The following is a 22,959-nucleotide window of genomic DNA, read 5'->3' as shown; positions in this document are numbered from 1 at the left end:
TAAAATAATTCATCACCATACACTTGCCTTTACAAAAAATATTCAAGGAAATCCTTAAGGCAGAAAAAAATGGTAATAGAAATCTGCATTTATACAAAGGAATAAACACCTTGGAAATGGCAACTTTGTGGGTAAACTCTTTATACTAAGTATCTGTATAAGGTAATTGACAAGTTTAAAGGAATAATAATTTATTGTGGGGTTTATACTGTACATAGAAACAAAAATATGACAACAGAACAAAATTTCTTGCTTGATTTTATTTTAAAGAAGGGGCTGCATGAGGTTATAAGGTTCTTAGATTATGAAGCAAGAAAATTTCACTTGGTACACTTGTGGTATGTTAACAACACAGTATAATCACAAAATATGACCAATGACTTATACCTAATAAGAAACAAGGAAACAAATGTAATCATGACAAATACGCAATTCAAAAGAAAACAGAAAAAAGAATAAAACAGACTAAAGAACAGAGGAGGAAATTAAAAACTAGCAAGATGGTAGAATTTAAACACGTGTAAAGCATTATCCGCTGCAGCATTATTCAGAATAGCAAGAAGTGAAATACATCCAGATATCCATCAACAAATAAATGGATAAAGAAAATGTGGTGTGTGCACTATTTAGCCATAAAAAGAATGAACTTATGCTACTTGCTACAACATGAACATTAAAAACATTATGCTAAATGAAATAAGGCAAAGAGAAAATGACAAATACTGTATGCTTCCACTTATATGAAGTATGTAGGATAGGCCAATTTCTAGACACAGATTAGATTAATAGTGATTTGGGGGGTAGCAGGGAGAAATGGGAAGTTATTGTCTAACATGTACAGAGTTTCTGCTTTGGGTAATGAAATAAATTTAGAAATGCTGAATATAATTAATGCCTTTAAATTGATCACTTAAAAATGGTTAAAATAGCATATTTTATGTGATATGATGCATATGTATATCACCAGAATACAATCAATCAACACTACCAAGCAACTGAACTGTCTCTTACAAGAACACTCTACCCAGCAAAGCAAAATTTGCACTTTTTGAGTAGACTTCAAGTAATTCCCAAAATAAACTAATTCCATGCCATAAAATAAACGCCAATATAAATTATTTTTTAAAGATTTTATTTATTTATCTTTAGAGGGGAAGGGAAGGAGTGTATGGTTGCCTCTCGTGGGTCCCCTGCTGGGAACTGGCCTGCAACCCAGGCATGTGCCCTGACCGGGAATCGAACCTCAATCCTTTGGTTCACAGACCCGTGCTCAATCCACTGAGCTACGCCAGCCAGGGCTCAATATAAATTATTAAAGTTCAAATCAAGGGAGTACTACAATGTAAAATGAAAGGAACCTAGACAAACTCACAGCCCAATGGAGAAACAAACAGCTCCATAAATGTAAATGCACAGTTACTGACAAAAGTTTGTATTATTGTAACAATGTTTGTTACTGCATTTTTTTTGTTTTCCACATTTAATAGACCAATATACCTTTTTAAAATACTAGTCTAAAAGCTACTACTATACCATTGGTTTGTAACTCCATATTTTGTTTTTTAAACAAAAATATTTTCTATATTTAAAAGACTAATGAATTTAAAATAGTTTATGTTTTGGGATACACAATGTATAACAATGGAATTTTGAAGACATCAACCACCAAAATGGGTGGGGTAGGAGCTACATAAAGATGCAAAGATTTTTTTAATGTTATAGAAGTTAAGCTGGTATAAATTCAAATTAGAGTGTTATAAATTTAGGATGTTTAATGTAATCCCCATGACAACCACAAAGAAATAGCTATAGAATATACATGAAAGGAAATGAGAGGAATTTAATTATTTCACTAAAAAAAATCAAAGCACAAAAGACAGTGATGCAAGAATTGAGGGACAAAAAAAGCTACATATGGCATATAAAAACAAACAGAAAAATGACAACAGTCCTTTCATATCAGTAATTACTTTAAATGTAAACGAGTTTCTCTCTCCAACCAGAAGACATAGAAGGCATATATCACATATTCTAACTATATGCTGTCTACAAGAGACTCACTTTGGATCCAAAGATACAAAAAATAGATTTCAAGTGAAAGGTTGGGAAAAGACATTCCATGCACAAGGTAACTATAAGAAAGCAGGGGGACTTCCACCAAGATGGAGGTATAGATGGAAACACTGTGCCTTCTTCCACAACCAAGTTTGAATACAACAAAGGTTTGCAGAACAAAGACGCAACCAAAGAACAGAAAATTGAACTATATGGAAGTCCGACAACAACCAACCGTTCAACCAGACCGGTAAGAGGGGCGGAGCCAGCAGCAGAGCAGAATCAGGCAGGAAGGATCCCCCGCCCAGGCGACCCAGGAGACCCAGGCGACCCTGGCTCTGTGGAGGAAGGGCTCAGAAAAGTGACAATGGCCTCTGTCTACCTTTCTGTCTGAGAGAAAGCTGTCCCCCAGCTCTTGCCTTGATGACAAACAGTTCAGTTCCTCTTTCATGCCACTGGTATTTTTCAAGCTGCTACCCCAGTGTTGGAGCTCAGAGGGAGTGAGTCTGAATAAAATCATGTCTGGGTTTTTTAAGGGGAATGCTTGGGACTCCAGAAGTTTCTTCCACCAACTCATTTTCCAGTGGTTTTCACAGTTAGATGTTATGGGGATGGACTTACCTTCATGGCACTGGTACCCTGGCCTGTGGGGGCTCGAGTGGAGCTGGCACACCTGGCTCCTCAGATAGTTTTCCAGAATTTTTAGCCACTACACGTGGATGTGTGATCAGCCCATTCCAAGTCTCTGTCCCTCCTACCAGTCAGATGGGTGTGGTTTCTTTATTTTCAGTGGTCAGACTTCCATTCAACTCAATTTCTGACAGTTCTGAGTGATGGTTTTCTACAATTTAGTTGTAATATTGATGTGGTTGTATAAGAGGATGAGTATTGTTTACCTATGCCACCATCTTGACTGCAAGTCAAAACATTTGTATTTTCGTCTATATTTTTGCGTATAGAAATTTGTATTACAATTTTAAAGATGAACTCTAACACCTAAAAGTAATGCTTTATAAAATAAGTTTATGTTTCCACTGATTACAATTATAAAATAAAAGGCATGTGAAGAAAATAATCTTTAACAGTCTACTGAAAACTGTAGGCAAGATTTAAGATGCTAATTACATGATCATTTCATTTTTTTAACATTTTTCTTATATATAACCTCTACTATTACTTTGTTAAGCCCATTAGTAAAATAGCTAGTAAACAATTACATAAGCTGAATATATACACCAGGAAAAATATGTAATTTATGTACATATTATTAATTCATGGTATGTCCACATACATTTAAAAATTAAAACATACTTGGCTGGTGTGGCTCAGCTGGAGTGTGTCATCCTATAAACAGAAAGAGTGCTGGACCAGTTCCTGATCAGGGCGCACACCTAGGTTGTGGGTTTGTTCCCTGATCAAGGTGCTAGTGAGAGGCAACTAATCTCAAAGTTTTGTCTCATATCGTTGTTTCTCTCCCTCTCTCTCTCTCTCCCTCCCCTCTCCTCTCCTCTCTTTAAATCAATAAGCATGTCCTTTGATGAGGATTTAAAAAAATGAAAATATACAGCATCTAAAATAAACCTAACACAAGACCAACATTTTAAAAATTACTGTAGAAGTTTTAAAAAATGGAATAGTTGGAGGAATATTCCAAGTCATTTAAAGTAAAGATTCAATAACAGAGATGTTATCTGTTCCCAAATTTGTGTATAAAATTGTGTACAATTCCAAGGAAATTATACCGGGATATTTGTGAGGGAAGGAAAAATGATAGAGGGAGCTATAAATTTTTTTTAAATTAAATACATAAAAATATTATACACAGAATCAAGTGGGATTTGCACCAGGAGTGAAAAGATGGCTTAGCACACAAAGATCAATGTAATATGCCACATTAAAAGAATGAAGGGTGGTGTGGGGGTACACATGATTATCGAAATAGATTCAGAAAAAATATTTGACAAAACTCAACACCTTTTCATGATAAAACACATACACACACAAAAACTACGAAGAGAAGTACCTCAGCATAATAAATGTCATATAAAAATTCCACAGCTAACATCATACTCAATGGTAAAAGACTGAAAGCTTTTTCTCTAATATCAAGAACAAGACAGGATGCTCATTTTGCCACTTCTATAAAATATGGTTTGAAACTTCTAGATAGAAAATTACACAAAAAAGAAGAAAACATCCAAATTGAAAAGAAAAATTACTTCTGTTTGCAGCTGACAGGATCCTATAAGTAGAAAACACTAATATTTTCAGACTCAGGAAAAAAAACTGTTAGAATAAACCAATTCAGCAAAGTTGCAAGATACACAATCAATCATAAAAACAGTTGCAAGGCCCTGGCTGGTGTAGCTCAGTGGATTGAGCACGGGCCTGCGAACCAGAGGATCGTGGTTCGATTCCCAGTCAGGGCACATGCCTGGGTTGCAGGCCAGTTCCCTGCAGGCCAACTCCCAGCAGGAAAAAAAAAGGCAACCCACAAAAAAAAAAGGCAACCATACATTGATGTTTCTCTCCCTCTCTCCTTCCCCTCTAAAGATAAATAAATAAATAAAATATTAAAAAAAATAAAATAAAATTGGATCTTTAAAAAAAAAAACAGTTGCATTTTTATACACTAACAATGAGCAATCTGAAAATAAAATTAAGAAAACAATTCCACTTAGAAAAGCATCAAAAAGAATAAAATATTAAGCAATTAACTTAATCAAAAAGGCAAAAAAACTGTACAATGAAAAAATTAAAGACAAATAAATGGAAAGACATGCTGTGTTCATTTATTGGATAATGTAATAATATTGTTAGGCTACCAACACTAAAAGGAACCTACAAATTCAATACAATCTATATCAAAAGCCCAATGCTATTTTTTACAGAAACAGAAAAATCAATCCTAAAGTTCATATGGAATCTCAAAAGACCCCAAACAGCCAAAACAATCTTCAGAAACCACAAAGCTGGAGAGCCAAGAAGATATAAGGGAGCTAACAAACCAAAGAATGAGAGAAAATAACTGCAGATTGTTTGATAAAGGATTAATCTTCAAAATATATAAAGAACTCAACAAAAAAAATCAACCTAATTTTAAATTAGGCAAAACACTTGAATAAACATTTCTCAAAAAAAGATATACGAGTGGCCAATAACATGAGATGCTCAACATCACCAATCATTAGGGAAATGCCCATCAAAACCACAACCTACCAATTAACACCCATCAGGAGGACAGCTATTTACAGCACGTGTGCGTGCACACACACACACTGAGGAAAACAGCAAGTGTAGGATGTGGAAAAACTGAAACTCTGGTACACTGCTGTTGGGAATTTAAAATGGTGCAGCTGCTATGGAAAACGGTATGGTGATTCCTCACAATACTAAACACAGAATTACCATGTCATCCAGCAATTTCACATCTGGGTATATACCAAAGAGAATCGAAAAGTACAAACCTGAACATATATTAGTACACCAGTATTCATAGCAGCATTACTCATAGGCAAATGTTAGAACCTGACTTATCAAGTGTCCATCAACAGTGGTATGTACATGCAGGAGAATATTCTTTACTGGTAAAAACGAAGTTATGATACTTCATAAAACATGGATGAACCTTAAAAAAACATTATACTACGTTAAATAAGCCAGACACTAAAGGACAAACATTGTATGACTTCACATCTATGAAATATGAGAAAGTTCAGAGACAGAAAGTAAACTAGGGGTGACCATGGGCTAGAATAAAAAGGAATGAGAAGTTACTATTTATTACCCTGGCTAGTGTAGCTCAGTGGATTCAGCATAGGCCTGTGAACCACACAATCATGGTTTGATTCCCAATTAGGGCACATGCCTGGGTTGCAGGCCATTTCCCAGCAGGGGACTCACGAGAGGCAACCATACATTGATATTTCTCTCCCTCTCTCCTTCCCTTCCCCTCTAAAAATAAATAAATAAAATCATTAAAAAAAGAGTTACTATTTATTGAGTACAGAGCTTCTTTCTAGAATGACAAATTCTGATGGTGGATATTGGTGATAGTCGCACAAGAACGTGAATGTACTTACTACCACTAAGTGTTCAAAATACTAAGTTTTCTGTTATGAATATTTTATCACAATAAAAAGTTTTAGCCTTGGCTGGTATGGCTCAGCTGGTTGGATCGTCATCCCACATAAACCAAAGGGTGAACAGTTTCATTCCCCATCAGGGTGCATGCCTGGGTTGACGGTTCCGTACCTGGTGAGGGCGCGTGCAGGAGGCAATTTATCAATGTTTCTCTCTTACATCACTGTTTCTCTCCCTCAATTCCCCTCACTATAAAATCAATAAACATGTGCTTGGGTGAAAATAAAAAAGTTTTAAAAAACCTAAATGCAAGAATGTCCAATATATTTTTGAAAATGAAAAGTAATAATCAGGTTAGTCTTATTAAAATTCTATAAAACTATGATTATTAAAATATTCTAGACCTATGTAACAAGAAACAGTGGGGGAAAGGGAGTAAATGTTTTTAAAATAAATAATTTTGAGTTAGAGAGGATTTCTTAAGTAAGACATAATATTCTGAAGTCAAAGGAAAAACTTAGTAATACTACAAATGATAAGCAAAGCCATGAGAAATGCAGTATGAACATGTAAAAATAGGGACTAGAAAAACACATGTCACATATAAAAAAGAAAAGGAACAGATTTAAATACAAAAAGAGTACCAACAGATCAGTAAGAAAAAGAAATCACAAAATGGGCCAAAATATGAACACGGTACTTGTATTTTTTTTCAAATAAAGCCAATAAATACACAAAACTAAAAAAATGCATAAATGCAAATTAAAGGAGAGTACTCTTTTTTTGCCCATCAAGCAAAGACTGTGACTAATATTCAATACTGCTAGTCTGAGAAAGACTGATGCTCTTGTAAACTGCAGTGTTGGGGACCACCCTGCCTGGTTTCAGGAGCTGAAACCTCCCATAGCTAAGGCTCAGTGAGCAACCTTCGGACCAGAAGCCACTAAAGAGACAAAGCTTATCTCCCTGGCAGGTGCACCACTTCTGCTCCTTTTTCCATAACTGGCCTCCAATGCTTGATCAGTTAGCTAATGACGGGTAAGATTCCCTAAGGGGGGAATCACCTAAGGTCCCAGGGAAGGACTTGGGGGGCTACGGAGAAATGGGATGATGGACCCTTGCACCCCCGCTCCATGCTTTGATGAAGCCTGAGTCCTCAGTCTGTCTGTGAGAGGTCTCTGAGAATTCTTTGGCTATCTGCCTCCTCTACCTGACTTAAGCCTGAAAACAATGACAGAGGGTGGTGCAGCCTTGTGCTGGGAATGTTGGGTTCCCAGGGTAATCATGCATTAAGAAAGAATTCCTAAAAGTTCTGTGAAACCTGCTTTGCTAAGAGTGCTTGCATTCACATGATAAGAGTTCAAGCAGGAAATGAGTATGTCTCCCAAAGTTTCTGCAACCCCCTTTTCCTGACAGACTAAGACTAAGCCCTCAGATTTCTTTGAAATGTTATCTACTATTTGATCCTTGCCACCCTGTATTCCTGTGTACTACAACCCCCTGGAGGAAGGGGCTCTTGGCCCTTCCCCTTTGAGGGATCGGCCACCTTCCTCCCCAAGCAGATCATGTCTTGGTAGTGTTTACTTTCATTAGTGGCAGACAGGGGGACTTGCGGGCCAAGTCGCCCACACACTGCAGATACACATGTAAACAGGTATAATTTTTATGAAAATTAGTCTGTTATCTCAGCTACTAAAATTAACTGTGTACATGCACCAAGACCTTTCCATCTACCTTCAGAAATATTTGTAAAGCCTGAAAATGGGACAATTACTATGTTATTCATTTCACCCTACCACTCCCCAGACATACAATTTTTTTCTGATATTACAATTAGGCCCTAATATTCATATTATTCCTATGGTTTTGCCAAAGGAATCCTACTCTTAAACTGACTGGTGAGCTTTTTCTCACTCTATTCTCCCTACCAAAACCATTTTACTCCTCTTCACATATTCTAATTGCCAGTTACTTTTCGGGATTCAAAATGTCCTGTTTCCTCAGTAAGTGCATCCCTCAAATCTCTATCACTCACTTCTGTGAACCTGTACAGTAATAATCAATGGTTATTACTCATTAAACCTTTAAAATTAATTATTAGACTACACATGACAATATGTTACACTTGATTAAAGTTGTATAACATACAAGTTTTGAACACTACATGGCATATACTAGGTGTTCAAATACTTATTGAATAAAAGCATTTCAATATTTATTCAGTATTTATTCAATGACTATTTATTGAACATATCTCACCCACAGAACCATTTTATGAAATGGTCTTATTATTCTAAATTTTCTTTTCATTACTGATATATCTTTTATTGCTAGTTCTAACAGTTATTTACAGTAATCTCTCACACTAATTATAAATGTATCTATTTTTTCTAATCTATCAATCTCAGCATTGTTTCAAGTTATTTCATAGATGCTTATAATTTTAAAGTTATAACAACATATCACCGAATAAATTCTTTTACAACAGCCTCTTTACCCCAAATAAAGCTTCATGCCTTAAATCTAAAACTTTAACATAGCTATGTCTTTAATTAGCCTATTCATGATGTTTTTCCCCATTCGTTACATTCACCTTTAAGTATTCTGACATTTCAGATGGATTTGTTATAAACAGCAAATAGGTGTATTATGTTGGTTTTCTACTTCAGCTTTGATAACCTGCCTTTTAAGAGAAGCATTCAGTCATATATTTAGGCTAAAATGATATCTACATATATCATTCTGTGCTTTCATTTTTCTAACTTTTGTTTGTCTCTTCCTTTCTTGTGTTTTAAAAATTTTTATTATTCTAGTTTTTTCCTTTCTACTAGTCTGGATGTTAATTTGTCTATTCTTCTGATTGCTCTAGAATAGCTGAGTCCAACAGATCTTTTTGCAATGATATATCTGAGTTGCCTAAACCATAGCCACTAGCTATATGTGGCAACTGAGAACTTGCAATGTGGCTAGAGCAAGTAAGGAGCTAATTTTTTAATCTTATTAAATTTTAATTAATTTATATTGCCACAGAAGGCTAGTGGCCACAGTATCACGTCATAACCCTAGAACTTCCCACACTGTAAATCTGACTGACTGTATCCTCATAGTGTGGTTTAACATGATCTTCTACCTGCATATGTCCTACAAATAGTGGTTGAATATTAAAGCTTGATTACATGCAAGTTCAATAATTTTCAGTGAAAATACTTCAATGGCTAGACTGTGTACTACTTCCTACTATATCTTATAAGGAGATTCATAATGTGTGGTTGTTTTCCTTTTAGTGATGCTCAAATTGATCACATATGAATGGGAGAAATGAGACTATCTACACTTGCCCATATATTTGCAAAGAAACGCAAGAAAAATAATTGAATTAATAAAAATGGTTACTTAGACTGGCAGACTAAACTGGACTGATGAGGGCAGCAATGAAACTGAAATTATTCTGGATACAGCATTTTACGTTGCTTTAGAAACTAATAAATACTTTTTAGTGAAATGGAAATTTTTGGTCCTCCACCTCATGCTCAAGATCAAAATACCTAGTTATGAGGTAAAGAAAATAACACTTTAAGTAAGGAACTCCCTCCAAGATTTTCATGAATATAAAAGCTTAACCCCTATCCATTGGAAGACTGCAATGAATGCAAGACAAAAATCTGAGAATCACTGACTTTAGTCAGACACATTAGGATTTTCTCCTGTAGGTTCCCACCCATCATTAAAAAATTATATACTTGGATCACATCAGTTTAATCTCTTCCAGGAATATCCTCATTATGTGTCATTTTGTAATTATAACTTTGATCTTTAATTACTGAGCAAGAGTTATCCATTTGCTATAATAACATTCATTGTCTTTAACAACAGTTGAATGTTATGTAATTCTCCCTGTATCTGCTATCCGATTCAAAATTTTCTGTCAGTAAAAGTTTCTCTTTAACACTGGCATACTCCCTTCTCCCTGAAAAACAGAACTACGTAACTTTTTTTTGACCTGAGAAATTATTATAAAATGAAACTAATAATAAAATTAAAGCTGCTCTAATTGAAGAGGTTGAAGATGAGAATTCAGTACCCTCAGGTTTCTTCTTTTCCTCCTATACCCCTCTGGTCATTCACTTGTCTGGTCATGCCACCCTGCATGAGCTACAAAACAATCTGGAGATGCCTGCTACTTGTGCTGGGCTTGGAGGTTCCCAGGCAAAGCCAAGCTGTGAACCTAGGCTGGCTGCTGCTAGTGCTGGGCCTGGGGCCACTTAGCAAGAGGTATGGGGGCTGTGGACTCCCTGATGACGGCTGTTGCTTGACTGATAGGATTTAGGAAGTTGTGAAGTATGATGTAAGACTAGCCATTCATATGGAAAAGCCACTATTAACAGCTTCAGTGGGACTGTAAATCGGGTAGGGCAGAGCCTCAGGGGATCTCCAGGGCATGGCAAACAGCATTAGCCAGGTTGATAGAGTCTCATATATGGCACTTGCTTGGGGCTCTGTGGAAGAAGGGTTCATAAAAGGAACAATGGCCTCTGCCTACCTTTCTGTCTGGGAGAAAACTGCTCCCCAGGTCCCACCTTGAGACTAGATACCCTCCTGTAGACTAGTTCCTCCCTGTAAGCCACTGGTGCCTTCAAGCTGCTACCCCAGTGTTGGAGCTCAGATGGAATGAGTCTGAGTAAGTCAGTGTGTGGGTTCTTTACGAGAAACTGCTTGGGACTCCAGAAGTTTCTTCTACCGACTCAGTCCCTGATAGTTTTTGTGGCCAGTATGTGGACTTACCCTCCTGGCACTGGACCCCTAGACTGGGAGGCCTAGCTTGGAGCTGATACTCCTCACTCCTGAAATATCCCTCCAAAATTTTTATCCACCACATGTGGCAGTGGGAGTAGCCCAGTCTGTATTTCTTCACCTCCTACCAGTTTAGAGGGATATAGTTTTTTTTAATTCCATAGTTGTCTGACTTCCATTCAACTCAATTTCTGATGGTTCTGAGTGGTTGTTGTTCTATAGTTTAGTTGTACTTTTCATATGGTTGTGTGAGGAGGAAACCCATGTTTATCTATGCCCCCATCTTGATCAGGAGTGATCTACATAGTTTAATTAATGTGGTTTTGAAGAAAAAGATGAAAATAAAAGCAAGGTGCTATTCAGCACACTGGCACAGTTTACCAATTTTAAATTGTTTCACAGTTTATATATCTTACTTTATTGCCTTGATACTAACACTCAACCTAAGGAATAACAATTGAGGGAGGAAATAAATCTTATATTAAATATACAAAGCCATTTTACACTGGATGGCAATGAATAACTTTATCTATATACTAACATACTGCTTACTTTGACATTCCTCTGAACCTAAAGATATTTTCTGAATCTTCAACTTATAATTTTGACAGACAGATGAGATTCTTCAGCCCCTAAGTGACAATCTTTCACAAGACATGAATGAATCACAGACATCTGGCTTTGGAAAATTCTAAAATCAATTCTACGAATGCCTAGTTTCTACTGCATTTTCTGTTTCTACATTCTCTAGCATGTGACAGAAAATCTACATTTACAATACATAATTTTCATACTAATATAACAAATATTAGAATTCACCTGGAATAATGAAGAAAGTAAATTCAATTTAAAATTTAAACACCTGCCATGATACCAATGTAAAATCCCAGCTAAGGAGATAATTAGATGATACTTTCACCATAGGTTTTCATAGGTAACTGAACCCATTCAAAGGGTTAGTAAAGTAAAAACTTTTCATAATACTAAAACTTTATTTGCCCTTTTTACTCTTATTCTCTCATCTATGCGCAAAGCAGTTTGCTATAAGGTACAGGTAGTACCATAGCACTGCTCTGACAGGTAACTGAATGTGTGCTTGTTACATTCTAACTTCTCCATTTTAATTTTTAGTACAGTAAAGATCAATAGATATAACCCACAAAAAGAAAAGCCCTAGGACCCTCAATAATTTTTAAGAGTTCAAAGGAATACTAAGACTGAACAGTACTACATGACTAAGGTCATTCACTTTGCAGGAAGATCACTACCACTATATGCCACTTGATATTCTGCTGAGTGTTAAACAAGTTATAATATATGTAAACTATGCCTTAATTTCAGAAACATTAAAATGTGGAAAATGTATATCTTAAAATCAAAGAAAAGGAAGATTTCTAGATTCATGAACACTTTGTAAAACACTAAGTTTTTTTTCACAAACACAAATGCATATTTAATATATCTGATCCAACAAGAATGTCTTCTCACTTGACTCAGTTCGTGCAACACCAAGTAAAATCATTTTTAACAAAAGAGAATGTATCTAACATCAGTTTAACATCAGAAACTTTTTATGAGTAAATGAAATTTAAAAGGAAACAAAATGCATTTCATTACTTCACAAACATTGGGTTGTAATATTTTTTAAATTACAATAGATTTGCTGAACACCACAACACTTTAACAGATGAATAGTAAATTTTAAATTTCAAAAAATGGGAACAAGATTGGGGATACTAAACACTAGAGAATTGGAGTTTGGACTTAATCAAATAAGCAAAGGAAAAACTACTCAAATGAGCTAAAGGAAAACTCAAGATGAGTAACTGGGACAAGGAAGAAACTTGAAAATAAAACTATCACTAAATACATGCTGGGAGCAATGAGGGTCTGAAAAGAGCGGTGGTACAAACTGGGGAGTGGGAAGGCTGGAGAGGGTGTGGAGAGAAGATTGCAATTTGAAGAAATTTGCAGGCTGAGAGCTGCTGTGGGGCAGTGGGTGGGATAAGGTATTGGAAGGATAAATGGTGATGGACAGAGACTTGACTTAGGGTGGTGAGTGTATAATGCAGTGTACCGAAGATGTGTTGTGGAACTGTGCACCGACAAGATGTATAATTTTGTTAATCGGTGTCACCTCAATAAATTCAATAAAAAAGGAAAAAATAAAAATGAATTCCTGAATAAATTCTTTTTTAAAAGAAAGGAATTTGCAGGATTCAGTTAAGTACTTACATTCCAAGTGATGAAGAGGTAAAGGATGAAGTTGTTTTCATATCTGGATGAGACTTCAAGATAAGTCTCACAAGGGAAGCTGGTTTCACATGAAGACAATAAATTACACTTCAGACACAAATGTAGGATATTCATGTAAAGATAACAGTTGTCTTTAGGATTCAAATTAAGGTCAATGCTCAAGCTGCAGATTTGTGAGTAATGATGCAAAGCAGAGTAAGTATATTCTCCAAAGGGAATAGCAACGTAGAAATACAAGACACACTAGGCAAGGGACTGCATCTTCAATACTAAGAAGGCTGGAGGAACTATAGCCAGGAAAGGAAGAAGCAGTATCTTACTTCTTTTGATTAATTTAAACTATTGGGCATTTTCACCAAAAAATTAAACCATGAAGAATAGATCTTGAATTATTTCAATGCCCAATTTTGTAGTCATGTTTCTTTTTCTACCTCAATTAGTCTAATGATAAAAATCCAAATCCCATGAATGTATCTTGATCATCCAAAGAAACTCTAAACAGAAATCACGTTATTTACACAGAACTGTGGTCCTTGTAATATAACAATAGGTATGTCATAATGAAAAGTTTCATTAAGTCAGAATTAAGAGTTTTCAGGGCAGATGTGAAATTTATTTTTGCTTAATAAACACTTTATTCTAAAACATTTCAGGTAAAAACTATTAACATCACAATTCCACAACTGCATAATAAGAAAAACAGGATCTAGATCAATTCCATTCAATGATCTGATAAATGAGAAAACTAAGGCTCAAAAAATTATAAATCAAGTGAAATGTTAAAAGTATTTTTGAGAAATATTTCACTGAAATCTAAGGTCTTTTAAGTGATCAACTACATGTATTTATATATACTTATACACAATTACTATTTACTCAAACTAATTTCAAAAGACACTCTACTAAGAATAATTTTGTTGGGCTGATTTCAACAAATATAGATGACATACTGTAACTGAATTTTGCAATCTATTAAAAAATGTGTAATCCAAAATTTAAATCCAAAGGAATATACTACTCAACAAACTTCAAAAGACATATTTCATTATATTCATACTTTTTATTAAATACACTAATAGGTTTATAATTATAGTTTAAAGAATCTATCATGCTCAAATTCAGTAACAAGATCCTTAATATGACTCATAATTCCAAATGGTAGAGTCCAGGAAACTGGACTAGACCATGGTAAAACAACCAGTAATGTATACTAAGCTGCTTTCTAATAATTGTGTATTTTAAAATGAAATCAATAGGTTCTATATTATAAAATTAAAATTAATGTTTTCATGGAGTTTATTACTAGCATAATTTTATAAAATAGCTAAAATATAAATTCTACACGAAAAAGATTTTGTTCAATTAAATAATTTCAGGGAATGTTTTGGTACTTTGAAACATTTCAATTTTTAGTAATCAACTACCTTAAAACAAAGGTACATTGTGTAAAACATGTTTGTTAAAAATCCACAATGAGTCCTGGTTGCTGTGACTCAATTGATTGGGTGCTGGCTACAAACCAAAGGGTTGCTGGTTCAATTCCCCGTCGGGGCACATGCCTGGGTTGCAGGCTGGGTCCCCAGTAGCAGGTGCACAAGAAGCTTTGCTGTGTGTCTCCCTCTCTCCCCCACTTTCTCCTCTAAAAATAAATACAAATAAAATCTTTTAAAAAATCGACAATGAAAAAAAATTTATATAAACATGAAACAGAAATGTAATCTGTCTAATCTTAAAACAAATGAAATTAGCAATATTTGCTACCACTAAATCACTAACATTAAAAACCATCAGTATTAGTTTTTTTAAAAAAAAATCATCTCAAATCCTTTCAACTAGAAGTGTTCTGGAGTTCAAATCTGTTAGATGTTATAAAGTTGAACAAAGCATATATTATGGTGGTTGAGTATAGTAATATAGTATATATATATAGTATGTATATTGTATGTAAAAATGCAGATATTGTATATAAACCTGTTAAGGTTATATACACCCTAAAATTAAGTACATTAATATTTCTCTTACAAAACAAAAATATTCTATTCATATTAGCTTTTATTTTAAAAAAAGAGTTCAGTCAGTCAGGTTTTCTAGATGGCACCAGAACTGCAGATAAGGAATAGTGTACCTATAGCTATTTATCTGGCTAACACTGACATAAAGTAGAAACATACAATATTTATGGCGTATCACTTAAAAAAGTAAAGGCTGCCATTTCTTGTTAATTTCTAAAATATTAATGATACACCTCTTTCCTAAAAGTTTTAAAATATAGCACAGTTTCTACCACAAAAGTTCAAGTTATTTATTTTTAATTTAGAAAGCCAAATATTAATGTTTTATATACATTAAAATAATTCTTCAAGGCTTTGGGATACACCTTCACACAGTAAAGCAGAATATATCACCCTTGCTTAAAATCATCACTTAAGTTATTCAAAGTTGGTAAGACAAAAGTCTAGTGTCTTAACATCAAACAACATACAAGGCAAGAGTATGAACAAAATACCTTTCATATTCTTTCAAAAAACTGAAATGAAGTATTACCATGTGTGTCAGCTAACATATTTGTGGGTCCAAATCAAAGAAAAACCAGACCTGACTGGTATAGCCCAGCAGATTGGGCATTGTCCTGCACACCAATAGGTCCTCCGCAGACCTTAAGGTTGCTGGTTCAGTTTCTAGGCAGGGCATATACCCGGGTTGCGGCCAGGTCCCAGGTTGGGGGCTTGTGAGAGGCAACCCAATCAATGTTTCTCTTCCCTTTTTTCTTCCCTCATTTCTACTCTAACAATAAACAAATAAAATACTTTTTAAAAAAGGAAAAACCAACAAAACCACAAAAATTCATTAATTCTTCCATAATGAAAACGTTTGTAAGTAAAAAACCCAATAGTGGTATTTAGACCTCAGAAAACAGTATGATCAGTCACATTTTTTTCTGTTGGCTTTCAACTCCATGTCAGCTTTGCCCACAAACTGTTCTACCTTAAAGCAGGAAAACAGCTGTAGCAATCCCACACTCATACCCACACTATACTATCCTTGGCTTGCTTCATTCTGATTGGAACTATAATATTTAAGGTATGCACTCATCCACTGATGCCACTAGAGTTATCTTTCTTATTTGGCTTTGTGGAGGACTGCTCTACCCTCTAGTCAAAGCACTCCATGGAAAAAAGATATTCGGGGAGCAAGCACTAAGGTGCACAATGCTACAGAACAAAAACAGATTCAAAATTAAGAGGAAATAGTAGCAAATAACTGAAATGGTTAGTACAGATTTTAGTATTCAAGAAATTTTTAAAATTCATTCATTAATTTACCATTCAATGAACATTTAAGAAACATCTTTTAGAGGTACTTTACTAAATATAGAAAGAGGAAAGAAAATGAGTTTGAATGTTGAACACACATTCTTTATATAACTTGAAATTGTCAAAAAATAATGTATTAAGTCTATAAGCATAGGGAAATATTCAGAAACAGCCTATATCTTTCAAATACATTGATATACCTAGTCACTTTTACTTTAAAATATTATACCCCTATATGAAGTTAAGAAAATAAGTCTCATGGTAAAATGTAAGTATGACAAGTCAAAAGGGGGAAAAATACCTCCTCACCTTTAATTTTACAAAAACATGTCATTAACACCATTTACTGGGGGATCACCTTTATTTAAAACCAGGTAGTTACAACTGCACAAATTATGTGCTATAGTTACAATTTATGTACTCCATTTTCTTACACCTAAGTCTTTAAGACTAATAACAACAATTGATTTAAGAGAGGGTGAAAAATAGTGTATGTATTTAAGTCAGACAAAAGTCTTTCTATCTGCCAGCTAAACCAATTTTCCCTACATTTACTTGTCTAGGTCAAACTGAGCAATAAAATAAAAATCATTCATTCATTCATTGAACATTTTGTGAATAAACCAGCATTATCAATATGGCATTATCAATTTACCATATTATAAATTTCAGAGTTACCTCAAAAATTATCCTAACAAAATTTCTAAGGCAGTCAAATGTTACCAACTCACTATGAAACTTAAATGAGATAGCTGAGCCGAAATGTATAGGAACTAAAAAAGAAAATGGATTTCTTTATAAACAAGTCAACCATAAATCAATTTTTACATTTCCTAAACATAAATATTTTATTTATGCCTAAAATACAAGATCCGAAAAATAACTTTTATCAGATATATAGTTTAGAACAGTTTTAAGATCTGCATTCCACGGTTAGGGTCTCCTCACTAAATGACCATATGAAAATTCCCCAGCCCTTGTCAGTAGCTCAGTTGGTTAGAACATGGTCCTGATATGCCAAGGTTGCAGATTCTGATCCCCAGTTAGGGCACATACAAGAATCAGCCAATGAGTGCATAAATAGGTGGAACAACAAATTGATGTTTCGCTCTCTCTCAAATCAATGAAAAAAATTTAAGAGAAAAGAAAAAGAAGTCAATAAATTTTTTTAAAAAAGAAAATTGCTCCAATACATAAGCAAATTTATGTTTGGTTTATAAAACACAATACAAGTTTTTACTGCTTTGCGATATTTAAAAAAACAAACCTGACACATGTTTTAAAAATACAGACTTTTTAGAAAAGGTAAACTTGAAACAATGCTGTAAACACCTTAAGAATCAGGGAAGATGAGTGGGTGAATCTATACGGATAATAAATGGCTGCCAGGTTATGGAAGGTAAGTTTTAAAAAAAGTAAGTAAATCAATTTTTCCTTTTTAATTAGTAGTATTATTCAGTATTGTACAATAGTACTTCTCCATTTCTAGCTTTTCTCCCATAATACTAGTAATATTCCAGAAAAATTCCTCAAAATGTAAGGCAGTAATAATGTTTAATATGTACACCAAGCCAAAAACCTCCCTGAGTAATGGGGCTAGAAAAAGAATTCGACATGCTGAGGTCTGAAATATACTTTAGGTATTTCAATTTTTCAACAACTTGGTCCTCCTGAATAAAGAGGCTTCAGATAAATTCTTTTGTTGATTAATGTAATGCCAATAGATAACCCAGAAGGTTTTCAAGCCATTTTTTGAAAGTAACAAACAAAATAGTTGAAATGATACAAGACTAGTTAATAAAAAAATTCTACATTAGCCTCATTTACTTAAAAGATCTGATAATGATATCACTGCAACTGCTAGCATGAAAAAAATACAATAAATTTCAACCTTAACTTATTTATACCAAATCATATATGGCCTTACTGGAAAAGAATAGTTTTGCTGTGGTGATGTGGTAGGCTGAATAATGCCATCCCAAAGATGCTCGTGTCCTTATACATGAAACCTGTAACTATGTGACATCATACAGCAAAGGATTGAATTAAGGTTCATATGGAATTAAGTTTGTCAATTAGCAGACGGGGAGATTGTTCTGGATTATCTGGGTGGGCTCAATATGATCATGAGGGCATTTAAAAGTGAAGGGGAAGGAAGAGAGTAGAGAAAAATGGTTAGAAATAAACAATGGTGCTAGCTTTTAAGTAGGAAGAGGGCCATGAGCCAAATAATGTGGACTACTTTTAAAAGCTAGAAAAGGAAAAACAATTCCAGTTTTGATAGTTACTCTCCCAAACAAGTGCCATACATACATGCAGCCAAGATTTCTAATAAACATGCTCATGCTAAACTGTTTTAAATTTCATTAATTTAGGATATATAAATGTAAACAAAACATGAATGTAAGAAAGTCTGGGAGTAATTCTAACACTATAGGATCTAGGTTAAAAAAAACTCAGATTATACTATAATAATAAAATTTTCAAATAAAGACTGTTAAATAAAGGACTGTCAAAGGTTCACATAATTATGATTCAAAATGCATTCTGAGGTAATATTTCCATATCGTGAATGCACACATATTAAGTGTACAGTTCAGTAAGTTTTGACGTATGTAAACAACTCTGAGGAAACTTCTTGTTCTCTTCAGTCAATCCCCATCACCCACATATTCTTTTCACTTTTAAAAACTCAGCCTAATAGCTTGTCTTTTACAAATATGGTATTTGTAAACCCCTCTCTTTACATCATGTAAATATCCATGTAAGAAAGCAATTTTTAATATATCCATATTTAACTTTGTTATCTTGACTGTTACCAATAGCATGCATAATTTAAAATTATATTTCCTAATTTTCATGTGTCTAATATAAAATATTGTAAAAAACACAAAACAGCATTCCGTGTTTGTATTGAAATAATATTAATATGCTCAACTACAGTATAACTAGCTTCTATATAAAAGCCAAGCCAAGCCAAGCCCTGGCTGGTGTGGCTCGGTGGATTGAGCACAGGCCTGTGAACCAGAGGACCACGGTTCGATTCCCAGTCAGGGCACATGCCTGGGTTGCCGGCTGGTTCCCTGCAGGCCAACTCCCAGCAGGGGATGCACAAAAGGCAACCATATATTGATGTTTCTCTCCCTCTCTCCTTTCCCCTCTAAAGATACATAAATAAATAAAATCTTTAAAAAAAAAAAGAAAGAAAAGGTGTTTTTAAAAATAAAAAATTTAAAAAAAAAAGCCAAGCCAATTTACTATCAGAGTAAAAGGAGAAATCCACAACATGCCTTCTACAGAAACAAAAAGTAAGTTACTGAATTCCCAGAATTGTAGAATAATCATGATCAAATTTCAAGGAAGATTTTTTTCATTTCAATGAAAATAAACAATGAAAACTTTTAAATGACCTTTACTCTGCTTATTTCATATTTGAAATACCTATAAGCAAAACAAACATTTTGCAACATCAAATCAACATTAATATATGCCATATGACACCATATATCACAACCATAGTCATGAAACGGGTTTACAGAAACTCCCACAGAAATATTAAAACAGGTGCGTACATATACAGACAGATACTAAAGTGATTTTGGAATTGTGATCTTGCATATACCCTTATATAAAAAGAAAAAAAATTCTCAAGTTTGAAATTTTCTGTGAAAATTAAATGCCCTAGGGCACTTAGTAATAAATTTCATGGATCATGTGTTCCTAAACCAACCTTAGGAAGCTTATGAATGTCTTGCCTCTACTCTCCCCTCTTATCTCCAACCTGCCCCCCCCCCGTGAAAATGAGCTTTGTAACACTGACAGAGCATATCCCATCTCAAAATCTCACACATTCCCACACTACTGACAGAAACTACTGGCAGTGTCAGATGCAAGGAAAAGAAAAAAGAGACAAAGGTTCAGCTGGGCATTTAATATTTTAATTTACAATGTTTTTTGCTTCATATAAAACCCCGGAACAGATGATTTTAAAAGCAATATTCGCTTCTAACAACAACAACAACAAAAACCAAACACAACCCTATGGAAAAAACAGGGAGTGAGGGAGTAAGGAAAGGTGGGAAGAAAGGAGGGACTGATAGGAAGGTGGCAGGGAAAGAGGGGAAGGTTAATTTTTATGGCCCTCAAATCAAAAATTTTCATTTTCATTGTTTCCGGTTAGAAATCCAAGCATCTACTGAGGCAAGAGGTGGAATCTGGGTACCGTGCCACAGCCTTTGGCTTCAAACACACACTCTAATCCCAGAACTGACTGGAAAACAGAGATCTCTTTCCCTCTCTCCCTCCCGTTAAGCAACGGTCCGGGTAAGTTTCAAGTCTCCAACCTCTGCACTAAGACTTTTGCGAGAAGAGAGATGACGGTGAAGCTGGCCCCACACAGCCACGAGGGTCCGGACGGCCCGCCCCCTCCCCAACCTGTCAGCACAGGGCTGCTCCTGCAGACCCGCCTTCCGAAAAGGTCTCCGGAGATGAGGGAAGTCGAGACCAACCACCCCCGGACAGCGGCCCAGGAACCGAACGGGGGCGGGGCGGACGCTGGGGAGCCCCGCTCCCTCACCGGTCCGCCCGGAGAGCCACTCGCAAGGAGGCGGCGACCCCATCAGGGGATGTGGGCAAATCCGCCCTGAGCTCCTAGGAGGGGCGTGACCGCCGGTTGGCTGGGCTGAGCAAGGTGCCAGAGCTAAACCCCTCAAGGTATGGCTGCGAGAAAGTGGGGGTGCAGGAGTGGGCTGCGAGAATGAGGGGTGCAGGTCTCTTACCGCCAGGTCCAGGTTGCGGCAGTCCCTATGTGACACAGCTCTGATGACCCCCGCTCGCCAGCCCCGCCAGCTGCGTCCACTCTCCCCGCTCTTCAGCTGCGTCTCTTCGCCGGCTGCCACGCACAGAAACCGCTTCCCCACCAGCTCCGGCCGCGTCTCTACCGCCATAGCAGACACTGCCTAAGTGGCCGTTGCCTTACCCACAGCTAGGGAACCAAGGAAACCCCACTCCTACCGTCCGCCCATGCTGTGGCGAGCGGACCGGAGGACAGTGGCAGCCCCGCTAGCTCGGAGTTGGGGCACACTGGACGCTCTTCCCAGAAGGGCACAGCGACCTCGGCCCCGTACTCAACACTCTGCTGGACTTTCCATCTCGCATCCTCTGGCTTCAGCTTCACACACAGACACACACACACACACTCCCCCCCACACACAAAAACCTGACATCAATCCCCACACAGCCGTCGGAAACCCGAGGCAGCCTCGACCACCGCAGCGCCCGGCCAGTACTACTCCGCCTCCCCGTCTACCAGCAATGATGCGAGAGGACTGCGCGTCTCCTTCCGCCGGCGCGGGCGGGGAAGAGGGTCCCAGGAACCACCGCAGACGCAAAGTAGTGCCCACACTGCGGCAACCCTGCGGGACCAGCCAGACTAAGAAGTAAAGAGAGAAGCAGGAGAAGGGAATGCTCTCCTCCCGGAACAGCATCAAGAGCGTTTGATGTCTATCTTCCCACTCTTCACTCCTTTAGAAGTGCGAGGCGAAAGTGCCGCGCTGGTTTCCAGTCTGGGTCATAAAATAAACTCCAAATTAAACACCCCATCTACAAATCAATGTGTTGTAGAACACAAGGTGCCTGCCATATGAGGGTAGCTGAATTTTGCCTGTATTAACAATCCTGTAGTGCCAGCGGCAAAGCAGAGCACCACTTTCCATTGAAACCTAAGCCCACAGACTCAGTCACTGCAGAACAGTCCACGACTTTAAATGAAAATGAAGAAAACACTGTCTTCATCCACTGTCATCCTATCCTTCTTCTCATTTGTGGCTAGTTAGGTGTTTGAGCAATGCAGAGATTTACACGTGACTACTGCTTTGTTGTAAGAACGCCTAACGCCGCTTAAGAGCTTTTGTCAATATTCTTAAAATTCACAAACTATCACTTGACCGATTTGGGTACTTTTAGTGCAGTACTAGTACATACCTCAAACTCACTAATCAGATGATAAAAACAGGAGAGTCTCTGGATTCAGTTGTTGGAAAAACTGTGCCTTAAAGAGGACTTTGGCCAATCACAGTTCAGAAAAAGTAATTACGTTTACTTCCCATCCAATCGCAACAAGACTCTGTAACCCATATACATACCGATCTCAAACTTGGAACGATTACGCCTTCATTGATCCAACCCTGTAATCCCTGCAAACCAAACCTTATAAATTTCTATTTCAGATATAGTTTCTAGTGTTTTTAAAGGGTAGCTTTTAAAATCCCAGTTATTTGCAGGGCCACTAAATGATTACAACCAACTACAAAAATCTAGCACAATGAAAAACATTATAAATTTTGGTTTCTTAGATTCCATTTTCCTAATCCTCTAGTTCAAAAAAATTACCTTTTTAAAGGATTTTATGCATGTTTAATAATATGCATGCTTAAAATAAACACAAGGCTTTTATCTGCTT

General features: G+C 36.2%; 1 protein-coding gene across 3 annotated transcripts in view; it reads right to left on the bottom strand.

Annotated features, from left to right (window-relative positions):
• JMJD1C (jumonji domain containing 1C) overlaps positions 1–21,764 on the bottom strand; it is a 242,047-nt gene extending 220,283 nt beyond the window's left edge. The window contains exon 1 of one of the 3 annotated variants that reach the window (XM_037062686.1): positions 21,278–21,764. In XM_037062686.1, the coding sequence (XP_036918581.1) occupies positions 21,278–21,445 (168 nt within the window). In that variant the 5' untranslated portion in view covers positions 21,446–21,764. The remainder of the gene's footprint in view (positions 1–21,277) is intronic. The other 2 variants (XM_037062682.1, XM_037062681.1) reach the window with 2 other exon arrangements.
• Between the last annotated feature and the right edge of the window lie 1,195 nt (positions 21,765–22,959).

Source organism: Sturnira hondurensis, unplaced genomic scaffold, assembly GCF_014824575.4.
Source record: "Sturnira hondurensis isolate 20B ecotype Veracruz unplaced genomic scaffold, ASM1482457v3 Scaffold0014302, whole genome shotgun sequence".
In the NCBI taxonomy this organism is placed as follows: domain Eukaryota; kingdom Metazoa; phylum Chordata; class Mammalia; order Chiroptera; family Phyllostomidae; genus Sturnira; species Sturnira hondurensis.
Note: the sequence above shows the minus strand (reverse complement) of the source record. Positions and strands in the feature narration are given on the sequence as shown.